General features: G+C 35.4%; 1 protein-coding gene across 1 annotated transcript; it reads left to right on the plus strand.

The window, feature by feature from the left end:
- The first annotated feature begins 448 nt into the window (after positions 1–448).
- Positions 449–11,988, plus strand: LOC115953198 (ABC transporter G family member 31-like). The gene is made up of 24 exons (XM_031070760.1): positions 449–790; positions 966–1,086; positions 1,166–1,254; positions 1,578–1,662; positions 2,841–3,003; positions 3,145–3,221; positions 3,316–3,460; positions 3,836–4,137; positions 4,207–4,488; positions 4,761–5,077; positions 5,157–5,317; positions 5,392–5,495; positions 5,656–5,812; positions 5,974–6,039; positions 6,182–6,312; positions 6,433–6,765; positions 6,839–7,129; positions 7,223–7,306; positions 9,037–9,170; positions 9,249–9,476; positions 10,033–10,204; positions 10,287–10,374; positions 10,703–10,869; positions 11,569–11,988. Exons 1-24 carry the CDS (start codon positions 471–473, stop codon positions 11,833–11,835), a joined length of 4,284 nt encoding a protein of 1,427 aa, XP_030926620.1. The 5' UTR covers positions 449–470; the 3' UTR covers positions 11,836–11,988.
- The last annotated feature ends 5,183 nt before the right edge of the window (positions 11,989–17,171 follow it).

A 17,171-nucleotide genomic window follows, 5' to 3' on the forward strand; every position in this document is an offset into this window, starting at 1 on the left:
TTAGTGAATATGTCTGTAGTCTGTGTGTGCTTTGCCCACGAAAAAAAAAAAAAAACAAAACAAAACTTCAGAGGAAAGAATCCTCTAAAAAAAACCTCCGACGAAGGGATGGTGGCTAAAAACACCCTGTAACAGTGTAATAGTAACTGTCAAAGTTTCCAACGGCGGAAAATTAACGAGCAAAACAAACAAAGTTTGACTTAAGTCAACAACCTATTTTTGGTTATAATTGTGACCCATTATTAAATTTATTTTACTGAAATTATTTTTTTGTCCAGAATTTGTTGCGACAATACAGTCTTTCACATCGATAAGGCATCTGGGGCAATTTCGGTATTGGACTTGCTTCAAAATTCGCGGGACTTCAAAACAAATTCAAACAGACCCGCATTCCGTTTCTGATTCATACTTCAAATAAGTCCTCTCTTAACAGAGAGAGAGAGAGAAAGAGAAATTGGGGGGCTGTGAGAATGGCGGCATCGAACGGGAGCGAGTTCTTTGAGATGGAGATTGAAGAACCGAGCGAGATGCTAAGGAGAGCGTCGAATGCGTCATCGGTGGCGGAGGATGAGGAGGAGCTACGGTGGGCTGCAATCGAGAGATTGCCGTCGGTGAAGCGGATGAACATGGCGTTCGTGAAGCGGTCAGCTTCGAGCTCTAGCGGAAATGAACCGATCGATGTACGGAAACTCGATCGCTTTAAACGCGAGCTCGTTGTGAAAAATGCCTACGCCACAAACGAACAAGATAACTATCGTTTGCTTTCCGCCATTAAAGAACGCCTCGATAAGTACGAACGAAATCATTGTGCTTTCAGTTAGTTTTTTTTTGTTTTGGTTCTGAAAAGTAGGCATTTGAGATTTGAGATCTTGGAGAGTAGAAATCTGGATCGAAGAAAATCGTATACATGTTTTTCTTTTCAACCATTATATTAATTCTGTAATTTTTTTTCATCATATGAAAAGAGTTGGATTGGTGATGCCGAAGATCGAAGTGAGATACGAGAACTTGAAAATTGTGGCTGATGTTCATACCGGTTCAAGAGCTTTGCCTACTCTGTTAAATTCTACTCGTGACGTGATTGAGGTTGATTATCATTCTTAATTAATTCTCTGTAGTTAATTTTTAGGCTTCAGATTTATAATTTTTATTTATTTGAATGCAGCGAATCCTAAACGAGTTAAGGATAATTCGACCAAAGAAACATTCTTTAACAATCTTGAACAATGTCAGTGGCGAAGTAAAACCGGGAAGGTAATTATTACTATAATGATGGTTATCTTGTGTACAAATTGCCAAAATATGAACCTGTACATTTTGCAATGAACCTAAATATGTAAAATTAAACAAAGACGCACTTTCAAATGCTTCACCTATGTTAATTCATTGTAAACGGATTCTGTTGATCACTAGCGTGTCATATCAGTTGGTTTCCAACGGAGAAGAAGAAAAATCTTATTATAGCTTAAACTCAAAGCTATTATATAGCTAGGAACAGTTATTAATTTTTTAAAATTAATTATTTTCATGTATTTTGTTTGAACTGACCAAACAAACCGATTGGTCCCACATTGTAGGATGACTTTGCTTTTAGGACCTCCAGGTTCCGGCAAATCCACCTTGCTTTTGGCCCTTGCGGGGAAACTTGATGGCAACTTAAAGGTTAGTAGTTGCCCACGAATACCTCATGCTTATAGAGATTAATATTCTATTAGAAAAATTATGTTTTTAAATTCACTATACACTATACTTTGTAGAGTAAACAAATGTGTTACATGAACAATGTACAATATTGTCTACATCTGGTTACAATGAGTTATTAGAGGGCTATTTGGTAGAAGAGAAAGAATGAGGGTTTTTTTTATTTTATTTTATTTATTTAAATTTTATGGGTAAAAGAAATGGCTTCGATTGGAGTTGTAAATTGTAATGGAGAAAAAGAAGACGAGATTTTTATGCTTTTGATGTTATAGGGGCTTTTCTGCTCCATTGATTTTGGATTAAGAACCAATTGTGGCTTCATTCGATAAATTGGTCATTTCAATCATTTAGCCCGTGTTAGTGAGTTGGAAGAAATTGGTAGAATTTGAACAATTAATTAAAAGACAAAATTTAGTTATAAAATTGACTGTAGCCTAAGGTTACAACCTTACTCAATATCTTTTTATTGATGGTAAATTTTGACAAATTCATCATTAGATTACATCTTCTTCTTAAATCCTCCATGCTTGCAAAATTTCTAGAAAATAAAATATCAATAATTATATCATTAATAAATTATTTAAATTACAAGTTTTTGTAGTTAAAAATTATGCATAAAATATAAGATTATAGATCATATAGTAAATAATATCCGATTAACACAAAATTTGACGTGTATTATTCAACGGTTAAATTTTCAAAATATGAAATAATATTTATTTTATTAAGTAAGGAGACTACAACTAATTTTGTAACTAAATGTTGTCCTTAATTAAATTATCCAATAACATTAGCAATATTAGACACTTCATAAAAAGGGAGTAAGGCTGTCTATCAATCATCTCTTCCAAATCCCACGTAAGAAAGAGCAAGAGCCCTGTCTGTGCCCTAGGTATGAAATTTTATTCAAGAATATTGAAAGAACTTTCTTCTCCAATAAATTGTTTTCTGTTATTTTATTTTTTGAATTCAGCTAGGAAATTCAGGGTAAGTTTTATTAGTTTACAGTCTTATCATGTGTGTATAAAATACTACTACCCCTTGTAAAGGCATTAAGGATAGTCTTATTTAATTAAAATATTCAGTCTGATGCTAGTAACTGGACCTTTCCATACTAAAAATTGATATTTTGTTTTCAGAAAACTGGTAGCATTACATATAATGGCCATAAGATGGATGAATTTTACGTTCAAAGAACTTCTGCATACATCAGCCAAACAGATAATCATCTTGCAGAGCTCACTGTACGAGAAACCTTGGATTTTGCTGCTAGATGTCAAGGTGCAAGTGATGGGTTTGCAGGTTTGTTCGCTTTTATTTATTATTTGCAATCTATGTGTAAAATTAATTTTATTTACAAAAAAATCCCTGTGTAATTCATGAATCAACCATTTATTATGTACCGAATATCTAAGTTATGGTATATTTTAAGAGTACCTATAGGTTATATGAAAGATCTGGTCCGTTTAGAGAAGGAAAGGAACATAAGGCCAAGTCCTGAGATTGATGCATTTATGAAGGTTGTTATCTTAAATCCGCTTCATTCTTTTTGTTTATGGATAAATTGTTCATGTGTTTAGCTTTTTATCCTATTTTGATGTTTTAACTGCACAGGCATCATCAGTTGGTGGTAAAAAGCACAGTATTTCAACAGATTACATTTTGAAATTGCTTGGTCTTGAAATATGTTCGGAGACATTGGTTGGTAGTGATATGGTCCGAGGCATCTCAGGTGGCCAAAGAAAAAGGGTTACCACAGGTTTCTCTCTCTCTCTCTCTGGTAGTAACAGAATACACCTCTGTTCTTAACATCACTTTTATACTGGAAGCTTCCAATCTTCAAAAGGAGTTGGACTCAAAATACTGTCTGCAAACTTGTGAGAATGAAGCATGACAATAATGAAAGCTATCCATTAAGTGCAAACAAGTCATTTAATGTCATGTTAAATTTGGCGGAAAATTTGCATTACTAATCTAATATCTAAAATTTTTCAAGTACTTGTTTATCAAAAAGCAATTTGTAAAAAACACAATATGATATACTGAAGGCTATGTTGAGTGATTTGCATGTGTCTGAATTATGAGAGTTGAAATGATAAATAATACGTGGTTGGTTGGTCTCGTTTTTATTCAGGAGAAATGATTGTTGGACCAAGAAAGACTCTATTTATGGATGAAATATCTACTGGACTCGATAGCTCTACCACACTCCAAGTTGTAAAATGCATTAGGAATTTTGTCCACCAAATGGAGGCTACTGTACTAATGGCTCTTCTTCAGCCTGCACCTGAGACATTTGAACTGTTTGATGATCTGGTTCTATTATCAGAAGGACACATTGTGTATCAAGGCCCTCGAGCAGAAGTGTTAGAATTTTTTGAGTCGTTAGGTTTTCGACTACCACCTCGTAAGGGGGTAGCTGATTTTCTTCAAGAGGTACTTTCTTAAAGACAATCAAATAGTTTGATGTTTCCTAAATGATTGTCTGACATGTTTCATTGCCAGGTGACCTCTAGAAAGGACCAAGCTCAGTACTGGGCCGATTCTTCAAAACCATACGTTTTCATTTCTGTTCCAGAAATTGCAGAGGCCTTTAAAAATTCCAGATTTGGAAGGTCGCTGCAGTCCTCATTATCTGTTCCATATGATGAATCTAAGAGTGATTCTTCGGCTTTGTCCAAAACTAAATATGCTGTACCAAGATATGGGCTTTTAGTAGCTTGTTTCGAACGAGAAATGCTGTTAATCTCCAGACATAGTTTTCTATATATATTTCGGACATGCCAGGTATGATTCACCTTGTCACTTCTGTATTTAAATGTGTCATTAATTGTGTACACATGTAGTGCGTCTATTCCATTAGCATAGGGATAATTCGCATGTCTTTCTTCTGAAACAACTAAATGCTTATTATCCGTTAGCTATAAATCATTTGATGAATATACTGTAAACTTTTAGAGTACGTATGTATCTTGTAGGTTGTACTTTCAGTTTTCTTTGTTAAATTTTCTCATATATAGTTTTGATATATCTCATATTATCTGTTACTTATGTTAAAGGTTGCCTTTGTTGGATTTATCACATGCACAATGTACTTAAGAACAAGAATTCACCCCACAAATGAGCAATATGGCACCCTTTATCTTTCTTGCCTATTTTATGGGCTGGTGCATATAATGTTCAATGGATTCTCTGAGCTACCTCTTATGATATCTCGGCTCCCAGTCTTCTACAAGCAAAGAGATAATTATTTTCATGCTGCATGGGCATGGAATATCTCAAGCTGGATTCTGCGTGTACCTTACTCTCTTGCTGAAGCTGTTGTGTGGTCATGTGTTGTTTATTACACTGTTGGTTTTGCCCCTGGTGCGGGAAGGTATCTCCTATTTACTTTAGTAGACGATGTTTTTTCTGATTGTATTTTCTGTACTAGTTACATCCCTTAAATGTTTCAGGTTTTTCCGTTTTATGCTTTTACTCTTTTCAATACACCAAATGGCATTGGGTCTTTTCCGTATGATGGCCTCTATCGCACGAGATATGGTTCTTGCTAATATATTTGGATCTGCTGCACTGCTTATTTTATTCTTGTTGGGTGGATTCGTCATTCCAAAAGGTAGGTTTCATAAAAAAATTGTTGATGACAGGAAAATTTTGTGATCTTTGGTGACTAGGTTGTTCTTCTTTCAGGAATGATTAAGTCATGGTGGATTTGGGCATTTTGGGTGTCACCTCTATCCTATGCACAACGTGCAATTTCTGTCAATGAATTTACCGCCACAAGGTGGATGGAGGTAAGGTCTTTGAGATTGGGGACACACTTCTGCCAGTTTTCTGATGCTTCATATAATGTCATATATTCATGACTGAAAAATGAAGATATCGCTTGAAGATTTTATGTTATGGATGACTTCTGAAGTTGTCTGCTGGTTTTGGAAACTTGACTCTTTGCAGAGATCGGCAATTGGGAATGATACTGTTGGATACAACATTCTCAAATCACATAGCTTACCTACTGATGATTATTGGTATTGGATTGGAGTTGCTGCACTATTAGCTTATTCGGTGCTTTTCAACAACTTAGTGACTTTTGCCTTGGCCTACCTTAATCGTATGTTTGAAAGAATTTATATTTATTTTTTTTAAATGTTCTTATCCATTCCTTTTGCTAACTAAAGTTATTCCATCTAAGTAAAAATTTTGTGTTCCTTTTAGTATGAATGTGTTTAATCTTTAGTAAATGTTATCTCTCTTATCTTTTTTCCATTTCAGCCCTTACAAAAGCCCGGACAGTGATACCAGATGATATTGCAGAAAAGAATTTGGCAACAGATGGTGGTCAGTTGTTTTTATAAATTTTATCAATAATGTTCCATTTATAAATTTACAGCATCTTTTATTGGATTTCGCTCCTCATAATGGATTGTAGCATAGATATATTTTAGAAATATCTCTTATATATGTTTACCTGCTTATGCAGTAGGTGGTAAGGGTTCTGAATTACATCAAACATCTGCCAGAGAAGGCAGCAAAAAGAAGGGAATGATCCTTCCATTTCAACCATTAACAATGACTTTCCATAATGTCAATTATTTTGTTGATATGCCGAAGGTGTGTTTTCTCTGTTGGTTTTGATCTCCTTGACCTTATTGGTACACCAAATATATTGGGAGTTCACTTTCTTCTATTTTAAACAAAGTAAGCAATTTTTTTTTTTTTTGAGTTTCTCAGGAAATGCAAAGGGAAGGTATTCCGGAGAAGAAGCTGCAACTCCTGTCCAATATTAGTGGTGTATTCTCACCTGGTGTTCTTACTGCCTTGGTTGGGGCAAGCGGAGCTGGAAAGACCACTTTGATGGATGTGCTTGCTGGTCGGAAAACTGGTGGATACATAGAGGGGGATATTAAGATATCGGGTTACTCAAAAGAGCAGAGCACTTTCGCTAGAATATCAGGATATGTTGAACAAAATGATATACATTCTCCTCAAGTGACAGTAGAGGAGTCTCTCTTGTTTTCTTCTGCTCTTCGTCTCCCAAAGGAAGTTAGCAAAGAGAAAAGACATGTGAGTTGCTGCATAAGATTTTGTATCCTATTGGAATATTTCTGTTTAATTACATCACTATAATGCATTGCAGGAGTTTGTTGAAGAAGTGATGAAATTAGTAGAGCTTGATACTATAAGACATGCTTTGGTTGGCTTGCCTGGTAGTAGTGGCCTATCGACAGAGCAGAGAAAACGTTTAACCATAGCAGTGGAACTTGTAGCAAATCCTTCCATTATTTTTATGGATGAACCTACATCTGGACTGGATGCACGCGCAGCAGCCATTGTTATGCGAACTGTTCGTAATACCGTTGATACGGGGAGAACTGTGGTCTGCACAATACATCAACCAAGTATTGATATATTTGAAGCATTTGATGAGGTTAACTATTGCTTTGCAGTCAATTGAGAACTATATTTGATGTGTTTGTCAGTTTCTTTGAATATGTCTTAATCTTTTGGGTTAAATGCACAGCTACTTCTTATGAAACGAGGGGGCCTAGTTATATATGGAGGGAAGCTTGGTGTGCACTCACAGATAATGATAGACTATTTTCAGGTAACAATTAATCGTCCTGTGCTTTACTTCTAATTCTTGATTTATACTGTTCACTCTTGTGTAATTAGAAATTTGACTAATTCGAAATTTCGAGTTCTCAATAGCTGAACCATTCATAACCTCAACAAAACAACAAACAACCATCATCCTGCACCTTATATAAGCCTATTTGTCTCCTACAAAGAGAAGCCTAGTAGACAAAAGCTACTGGAAAAGCTCTAGAAAACCAAATTGGAAAATCGATGTTGAATAATGTGGTCGATGTGTTTTTAATTTTTCAATGTTTAAAAAACATTGAAAAATTAAAAACTCACATCCGATGGTTTCAAAAAATTTGGAAAAAATCACCAAAATCAAGGAAGACCAGCTACTCAGATAATGCGGTCGCCGGATTTTGGTGATCGTGTCGGTGTAGACATCAGTTTTAACATCATCGTATGAACGATAACGTCAGCACACTTCTAGGACTGGACTGGATTGACTTGTAAAATCAGAAAAATTAGGGTAAGAGAGAGACAGAGGAAGACAAGGAGGGAGTAAAAGAAGGGGTGAATTGCACCACCACCCTCCCTTGGGATTTTACGAAATTGTACTCCCCCTCTTATATAAAGAAAAATTATTGTTTCGCACTCTCTCACAAATGCTCTATATACACATTGTTCATACTTTCACATTAGGTATTTATATTTTTTAAGAATGTCCACATTTAAAACAAGATACGTATGAAAAGTGTGTAAAGGAAGTGTGAGACAATTAAAGCCCTTGTATAAATGCAAAAGTTAAGTCTCCTCTCAACCTGATATTTTACTAATGGAATATTTCATTTTTATAAAATCTTCTTACACAAACTCTGGACAAAATGACAACCTTATCTCTTGAGGTTTGGGGATGAATGACACTCCCCACTTAAGTAAATATAAATTAACAGTAACATTTAAAAAAAATAATTTTCATTAGTAAAAACTAAACTTTACATTTACAAAATCTTTAAGGGGGAGTTTCAAGAAACATTTGAGATTGTCATATCATAGAATCTCATGGGAGGTTCCCCCCCCCACACACACACACACACTCATATCATAGAATCTCATGGGAGGTTCCCGACACACACACACACACAAAAAAACGTTTTGGTCTTAATCAACTAGTCTATCACATTTGACATATTTATATTAGAGTGATATAGCAAGATTACAAGAATACCCCTACTTAATCTAAAGTAATAAGTTAATAAAGAAACAACAAGAGTAAACAAAAAATTATGTGGGATTTATTGTACTTTGCTCATTCAACATCTTTGGAAATCACTCAAAAGAGGTCAGACTTTGGTGTGATGATAAGTGCTCTCCATCCAAGCGACTTGTCACCAGTTTGAGTATGGAAATTAGACTCTCCCTGGGGGTAAGGCTGCTTACCAACGACCTCTTCCCCATAGAAACAAGAGTCTTGTGTATTAGGTAATACCTTTTAGTACCAAAATGGGTCATGTCATTAGCTTATTTTCTGAGTTTTTTGGTTAAACTACCGGTGTGTTTGACATTGGAAAGTTTATGTTTCAATATAGTCCTTATTTTGCTACATTTCCTCCTTCCAATTTTAGTCAAATTACTTGGTGATTTTCAAGAAACTCCTTGATTTAATATAAACCATGAGGCTGATAAAATTAGAAAACTGTGTTGTTTACTTATAGCTTAAGCGAAGTTTGTCTCAGTTATCCATTTTATATGCAGGGAATTAATGGAATCCCTCCAATTCCCAATGGTTACAATCCAGCAACTTGGATGCTCGAGGTGACAACTCCTGCTGCCGAAGATAGAATTGGTGAAGACTTTGCCAACATTTACCAGAATTCTAAGCAATATAGGTAATCTTAATTTATGTTGTTGCTTACTTGCATTTTAATGTAATATCCATAACTGATATTTTTACATCCTTGTTCTAGCGATGTGGAAGCTTCCATCAAGCATTTTAGTATTCCACCTGCTGGCTCAGAACCGTTGAAGTTTTCTACCACATATTCACAAGACTTATTCACCCAATTTCTGACTTGCCTATGGAAACAAAATCTTGTATACTGGAGAAGTCCAGAATACAATGCCATGAGGTTACTTTTTACTGCAATCTGTGCAATATTACTTGGATCAATATTCTGGGATATTGGTTTAAGAAGGTAAATTTTTCTGTTATCTCATGTCTCATAGTACAAGTTAATTTTGCTTTTCTGTATTTGCCTATGATTCACCTGTTCCTGGTTAGTTTTTTCTTTTTTTTTTCTTCGTTAACATTTAGTAAAAGTGAAATGGGTATTGCTTCAAGAGGATATCTATTGATCAGTCAGCCTTGATAGAATTAGTTAGTTAGAAACCATGAATAATATTCTTAGGCTAAATTCTGTATTTCTGGAGCATCTTAACAATTTAATAGGGAAAATGTTAGGCTGAAATATGCAAATATTCAGAATTTTTGGTAACAGAAGTCTTGCATTTGAATATGAAACTTTATCATGTGACCAAAAACATTGAAATAGAATATACCTTATTTGGGAATTGTGATTAACACCTTTTTATTTTTTTAAAAATTCAAACAACCGCCTATTGTTTTTTTCTCCTCTTTTGACAAAGTATTGTGTTGACAAAATCCTGTATTTTGATTAGGCTATTTCTCTTTGATTCTTGCAATGTTGTGAAAAAGGTATTAAATCATTAAACATATATAATTTTGTTTAGGAGAACAACTCAAGATTTGTTTATGGTTATGGGAGCTCTTTTTGCTTCATGCGTATTTCTTGGAGTTAACAATGCATCCTCAGTGCAACCAATTGTTTCAATTGAGAGGACGGTATTCTATCGAGAGAAAGCAGCTGGAATGTACTCTCCAATTGCTTATGGAGGAAGCCAAGTAAGGTTCATTAATATTTGACAAATGACACTTCTTTGAAGTGGTGATTTCTGATATATATCTTGATTTGCAATATAAACAGGGTCTTGTGGAGGTTCCATACATTGTTGCGCAGACAATAATATTTGGCCTTATCACATATTTCATGATTAATTTTGAAAGGACAATCAGTAAGATTCTTTCATTGTTTTCTTCTGTGCTGCTTTTACTTTTACTTTTAGTTGTCTATTAAAGAGATTTATATAAGAATGAGTCCTACGAAATTCCTAAAAATTTTGCATCTAAGGACATTCCAACTTCACTGTTGTGTCTAAAGAGATTCTTATAAGAACGAATCCTTTGATTTGAAGGTTTCAAAAATTGTTGTCAAGGCAATATAGGTGGCTTTGTTTTCACTAGTAAAGGGCACCTGGCTTATTATATTGTTTTCTGATGTTGTTGGTGCATGAAGTTTATGCAAATTCAGTTACTTAACTTGACATTTCTCCGGTATTGCAGGCAAATTTTTTCTCTATCTATTGTTTATGTTCTTGACATTCACGTACTTTACCTTCTTCGGCATGATGGTTGTTGGTCTTACACCTTCTCAAAACCTAGCATCAGTCATTTCTTCTGCATTTTTCTCAATATGGAACCTACTTTCCGGTTTTCTCATCCCAAAACCTGTAAGTAAATATATTTTACATCTTGCAACAAAGTATTGCTTCATTCATGGATTGGGCCAATTAAATTAATAAACTGTTGGAGCTTCACTTGAAACTAATAATGATCACAAGTGGAACAAAAATCAATAAAGATTGAATTCCTAAGTGGTTTAATTATGACCACATAGATGAGCAAACATACTCCACTTCATCTTAATTTTGAAAGTATGATTGGCCATGTCTAGCTGGAACTCTATATAACATTAAAATACAATATATTGAGATGCTATACTTTTAAACTTAATTTGTTATGGAGAAAATCTGTGCATTTAGCACTTGACAAGAATATGTGGTTTACACTCCAGTAACTAATGAAACTAATTAAACACAAATTACGTTATAAAATAAAACTTCTTTAGTAAAAAGAATAAGCCTCCTGTTTAAGTCATGTCCTAAACAACAGTAGTATAATGTCCCCTCAAGCAAAAAAGCTACTGGATTTAAATAAAAAGCAATTCCCACTAGCCATGAAATCCCACCAGTAGTAAAAACTGAAAAGGGAAGGGATGAACCCCACTGCGACTAAAATAAAGTAGACGATAGAAAACATAGCAAATGATCCTTATTTTTTGTTTTTGAGGTTTTGCGCTCAAGCCCATCTGCTTATTCTTTCTCAAGTTTGCAACTCTGTTCAAAGTTTCATTGGTTTTATTACTTCAGAGTATCCCTCCATGGTGGCTGTGGGCCTACTACATCTGCCCAATTGCATGGACTCTACGAGGTATTATCAGCTCTCAGCTTGGTGATGTGGAAACCATGATTGTTGGAGATGGATTTGAGGGCACTGTGAAAGAATATTTGGACTATTTCCTTGGCTATGGTCCTGGGATGGTAGGAGTTTCAGTAGCAGTTCTTATTGGCTTTTGTCTCGTCTTCTACATGGTATTTGCTATCTCAGTCAAAGTCCTCAACTTCCAGAAAAGATGAATGGAGTTTCAAATAATGAGAAAGAGGCCAGATATACTCGCTGGGGGTCCTCTCAAGAGCATAATGACCCCTCTAATGTGGTGTTTAGTTTGGGAATATAACTGTTTCTATATTTGGTTTGATTTGATTTAAAATCTTATAAGAATTTGAGAACATGTGATGCTTTTATTTGATTTATTTCTTAGAATCTGTAAGTGTTATTTATTTTTTCCAAAATATCCTTTGATTTGTATCAAGCCTTTTTTCCCTCCAAATAAATTATAAGATACAAAAATATAAACTATAAATCATAGAATATTCAATAAATTATAATATCACATTTTCTAGATGACGTGTATAATACAAAAATAATTATTTGAATGGTCATTTTATAATCATTATTATATTTTAATTTTATTTCTATTGGTTAAAGGGTAGAGAGGAATCAGTAAAATTGTCAATTTATAAAAAAAGAAAAAAAAAATATATATATATATATATATATAACTTTTCTAAGAGAGTGTGGATACTCTCATTTTTTTAGTGGAAATTCAGATTTCCCAGGCATATAACTCTCGTGTGATTTGCAACTAAATATGAGAATATTTCAACATCCTTAGGAATTCTAGAAGATTACCTCATACCAAACGTCACATAAGTGGAATGAGAGTATATTCAAAGTGGAAGGAGCTCTACAACATGAAGATATCTTTCCACTAGTTTTTTACTTCTGGTCACTAAATGAATTTTGGTATTTCATCCGTTTCTCATGAAATATTTTCATGCTCCTCAAAAAAAATGACCTTGGAATTCTTTAGAAAACGATTTTGAGTAAACATTCACAGCAGACAGAAAGATAATCCTCTTTCCCTTGAAACAATAATATCAGTGCAATATTGATTAGTTAGTCGGTGTTCTGATGAAAAGAAAAAGAAAAACATTATTATTTAAGTTCTGTATATTAATTGTGACCGAGCAAGAATGTCACTTACGCTTATTCTTCAGTTCTATCATTTTATTTTTTGTTTTAAGCCAGACATATGAAAGAAAGGGGACAGGGGGTAAATGTTCTTGAGGTGAAGTCATATGAAGAAAGATGCAAAAATCTAATTGATTCTGAAACGCAATTTTACCAGGTGTAACATCCCTTATACTATCAGTTATCTATCGATTTTTTTAAGTTACAATCGTCAGAGGCTAAGAGCCTAACTCAATTGCACACTATGCTACTTTTCATCCTGTGAAGACGGGTTTGCATTGATGTAGTTGTTTTTTAGACTTCAATTACTGATCTCTTACTGTTCATCGCCATCCTCACCTCTTTGAATGTGCTAGCTTCATTGCTTGAGTCAGCATAGTGATGTAGGACACGATATGGGATTTAAATTTTGTTGTTTGTTAATTTTTTAATTTTCATGTAATTTTTGAAATTTTTAAGAGATGTGGTTTTATTTTCTTGATTTTAGGTGTTTTTAAAGGGTTGTTAATCAACACAGGGTGTCCTATTACGGTGTTGTATCAAGTACGATATGTTTAGAAATATTTTTACTTGAAAAATAAAACGAACTAAGGATTGACCCCGATGATATAATGGTTTTATAATAATTTCAAAGAGTTTCTTTTCTTCCTTTTTTTTGGTGGATTCCAGACTTATCCGTATGAATTTAAGGGTTTCATTAATGACAACTAGTCTTGTCTTCAATTTAAGTTCTATGTAATGGTTCTAGGATGTTTTGTAGATTTTTTTATATTAGGATTTTGCGTCTAGGATCAATGTTTATAGTTATTAGAGTCTCTCTCTTCTTCTTTTTTTTCTTTTTTATGAAAGGTTAGAAATTAATAGTTAACTTTTTTTTTATTTATTATTGGAATTAATAGTTACTAGAGTTTAGGGTTTAAAAGGGTTTGAAATTTTTCTAATTAGGTTTAGTATTTTTAGTTTAGGATGGTTTGTAGATTTTCTATTATGATTTAGGTGTTAGGATCAATTTTAAACTGCGGGGATAACACCAAAAAGTACTGGTATGGCCTAAAATGCCCTATCTCAGTGTTTTTTTCCCTGGCGTTTTGTAGCACTGCACAACAAGTGTGACAATAGGTCCACCTAACCTACACCGATGGTTTTAAAATCACCAGTACAGGTCTCGGCAATTTTGAAACCTTATTCTAACGCTTTTTTTTTTAGTGTTGGGACATCCTTCATCAGCAGTTTCAAGACCTATAATAGTGCTTTTTAAAAATGTAAACCATCGTTGTAGGTGTACCTATAACAACGGTTTTAAAGCTACCCCTACGAGGTATTTAGGGAAATAGAAATACATCCTATACCAACGGTTTTAAATCGCTGTAATAGGTACTGCCTATGCCTGTACTTTTAAAACCGCTGGTATAGGTCATTCAAGGATAGAGAAAGTTTCTTTGACCTAGGGAATGACTACCCAAAACCCTAGCAGTCAGTAGAATAGAGTGTCACCTTCCATAGTGTGGTCGCAAGTATTTTGATCAGTCTAAGAAAGTGTAGCTTTGTTCCTAGTTTCATACTACGAGGGAGATCAATGGAGGATATGTTAGCTTTGTGGGAGAAGCTCTCTCTCACAGATTCAGAAGGAAGTAAGTATGACGTGAAGGATGAACCCATTCTAGGTGAATACCTTTTGGCTGTGAAGTTCTTTACCAAGAGAGTACTTAGTCCGGCGGCTATTGCAAAAACTTTTAAAGTGGTTTGGAGGACTAAAAAAGGATTTGAAGTGAGGGATATGGGTAACCATCTAGTGCTCTTCTCGTTTTTTGATTCATCGGATGTGGTGAGAGTCATGCAGGGAGAACCTTGGTCTTTCGATAAACATCTAGTAGCCGTCCAACCGATGGATAGACACGAGGATATTACCTCCCTGGACTTTAGTAGAACAAGCTTTTGGGTCCAACTTCATGGTCCTTCTATTGGAAGTATGTCTCACAACATAGCAATGGAGATCTGCTCAGTAGTGGGAGAGGTGGATAACAGTGCAAGCGGTGAAGGGGAGAAGAGTGGGTACAACTTCTTACGGGTTAGGGTGCGTGTCAACAACTCACAACCTCTATGCTTAGGACAACAGTTATCTTTGGCAAATGGGAAAGAGGGCTAGGTTTAGTTTATGTATGAACGACTCCCCAACATCTGTTATTGGTGTGGGAGGCTTACTCATAGTGACCGGGAGTGTTCCTTATGGATACGTAACAACGGGACTCTAAAGGAAGATGACAAAAAATTTGGCTCATGGTTATGTATTGTGACCCCACACCCATCACGCAAAATGGTGGTAAGAGTGGCGGGTTACGAGAAGGAGTTTCTTGGAAATGGACGTATTGATGGTGATGACGATGTCTCAGAAAATGCAGATTTGATTGGTAGGGGTTTGGGCAATATTTCGACACCATTTGCCACCCTGGTGATGGTGGCGACCAAAGTCTTACCTAGGGCTGAGGTGGAGTCCGATATTGGAGTTGACCTTAAGCAAACAATTTTGGCAAGGCCATCCTTTCAGGGGATTGCTGGAGATACCCCTTCAATCACGGATGATGTGTATCCCTTACTTGGTGGTTCAAATTTAGGAAGAAAGGGTAATGTTGTTACTTAATTTCCAAAAACAACTAGCGAGAGTTGACTCTAAGCTGGCAAAGTTTGATATGATAATGGGCCCGAGTACTGTAGTCATAAATGGGCCAAATGTTGAACCAGTAAATGCAGGCTTTCCTCCTATGACCAACAGCCCAATACCAAGTCTTGGGCTCACTCCAATTCCAAGTCGGCTAAAGTGTTAGGACATATGTGTTTCACTTGTTAGGAATATATGTCATTCTTTTATGTAACTGGCTTATCCTTTGAAAAAACGCACTTTACTTGTATTTAGGTAGATTTAGGATGTCTTTAAATACTTCAAGAAACCTTGTTTCAAGATCAAGTATTGAAGCTCAAGTCTGTTCAAGAAAACAAGTTCATTGTGCAAAATCATTAAAGCTCGACAGCTGGCTCGACAGCTGCATTTATCGAGCTTAAGGAAGCTGTTCTACATTCGGTGTGCTCGACACCTGCTTGACACCTTCTATCTGTCGAGATTTAAGATTTTCAGAATTCCAATCTGATTTGCTTGGGATCCGTGAATTTTTCTTTGGGCTTTCTTTTCTCCTAACCCTAGACATATAAAAGGATCAGTTTAAGGGCCGTCAAACAGTTCACAAGTTACACAAGCTTTGAGCAAACTTTGTTCAAGTAAATTGTGATTGGAGACGAAATTCTTGCCCTAATTCATCTCTTTCTCTTGAAGAAGTTGCTGTGTATGTGCACCATAGGGTTTTGTGACCAGGCATCTTCTTGATCTTCATTGTGTAGATGAACTGAAGAACTTTGCAACCAACAACCTTCTTAGTTGGTGATTTAAGTTGCGTACCAGGATCCACCCAATTGGTTAGTCATGTATTTAGGAGTCATGCATCAAAAAGGGAACAATCACTACAGAACAAGTCCAATTGGGTATTGGGGTAAGGGTTCAATTGTAAGTTGGTAAGGTACTTGGATTCCTTTACTGTAACCGCTTGTTGTGATAATAGTAGAGTTTCAGGAGTGGTGAACTGAAAATCACCCGGTGGGGTTTTTGCCGTTAGGTTTTCCCCATTCATAAACAAATCACCGTATTATTTATTTTCCGCTGCATATTTAGTTTATTGGTGATTTGTTTGTGCTACCACGCGTTTGCATGATAAATTGATTAATTAATAACTTGGCTAATTAATTTTCATCACAAGAGGTCATTCAGTTTGTGGTCTATCAAGTGGTATCAGAGTGGGCACACTCTGATTAGAGTTTAATCTTTACTGTGTTGATCCATTGATCCCTGTTTGTCATGGATAGAGGACAGTCATTAATCATACCTCCTTTATTTAATGGCACTAACTATGCATACTGGAAAGTACGCATGAGAGTTTTCTTGCAGTCTTTAGATGAGAAAGTGTGGCAAGCTGTGGAGATAGGTTGGACTAAGCCTACAGAAGCGCCAGCTGACTGGGATGATGCCAAGATTAAGGCAGCAAACTTCAACAGCAGAGCATTGAATGCATTGTTCAGTGCAGTCACCAATGAAGAATTCAAGAAGATATCCTCAACTGAAACTGCCAAGGAGGCTTAGACCATTCTCCAGACAACCTATTAGGGTACTAAGGCTGTCAAGGACTCAAAGCTTTAGAGGCTCACTATAAGCTTTGAAGAGATAAAGATGGAGGAGGATGAGTCTTTCGATGAGTTCTATACCAAACTAAAGGACATAGTGAACTCAGCCTTCAATCTTGGGGAAACCATTCCTGAACCCAAGATTATGAGGAAA

This window comes from Quercus lobata, chromosome 1 (genome assembly GCF_001633185.2).
Source record: "Quercus lobata isolate SW786 chromosome 1, ValleyOak3.0 Primary Assembly, whole genome shotgun sequence".
In the NCBI taxonomy this organism is placed as follows: Eukaryota; Viridiplantae; Streptophyta; class Magnoliopsida; order Fagales; family Fagaceae; genus Quercus; species Quercus lobata.

Excerpts from the sequence above, each read along its gene's own strand:
- LOC115953198 (XM_031070760.1), top strand. The coding sequence starts at position 471 with ATGGCGGCATCGAACGGGAGCGAGTTCTTTGAGATGGAGATTGAAGAA. Across the intron at positions 6,040-6,181 it reads GAATTTGGCAACAGATGGTG|TAGGTGGTAAGGGTTCTGAA; the intron begins GTCAGTTGTTTT and ends CTGCTTATGCAG. Across the intron at positions 9,171-9,248 it reads CAGAATTCTAAGCAATATAG|CGATGTGGAAGCTTCCATCA; the intron begins GTAATCTTAATT and ends TCCTTGTTCTAG.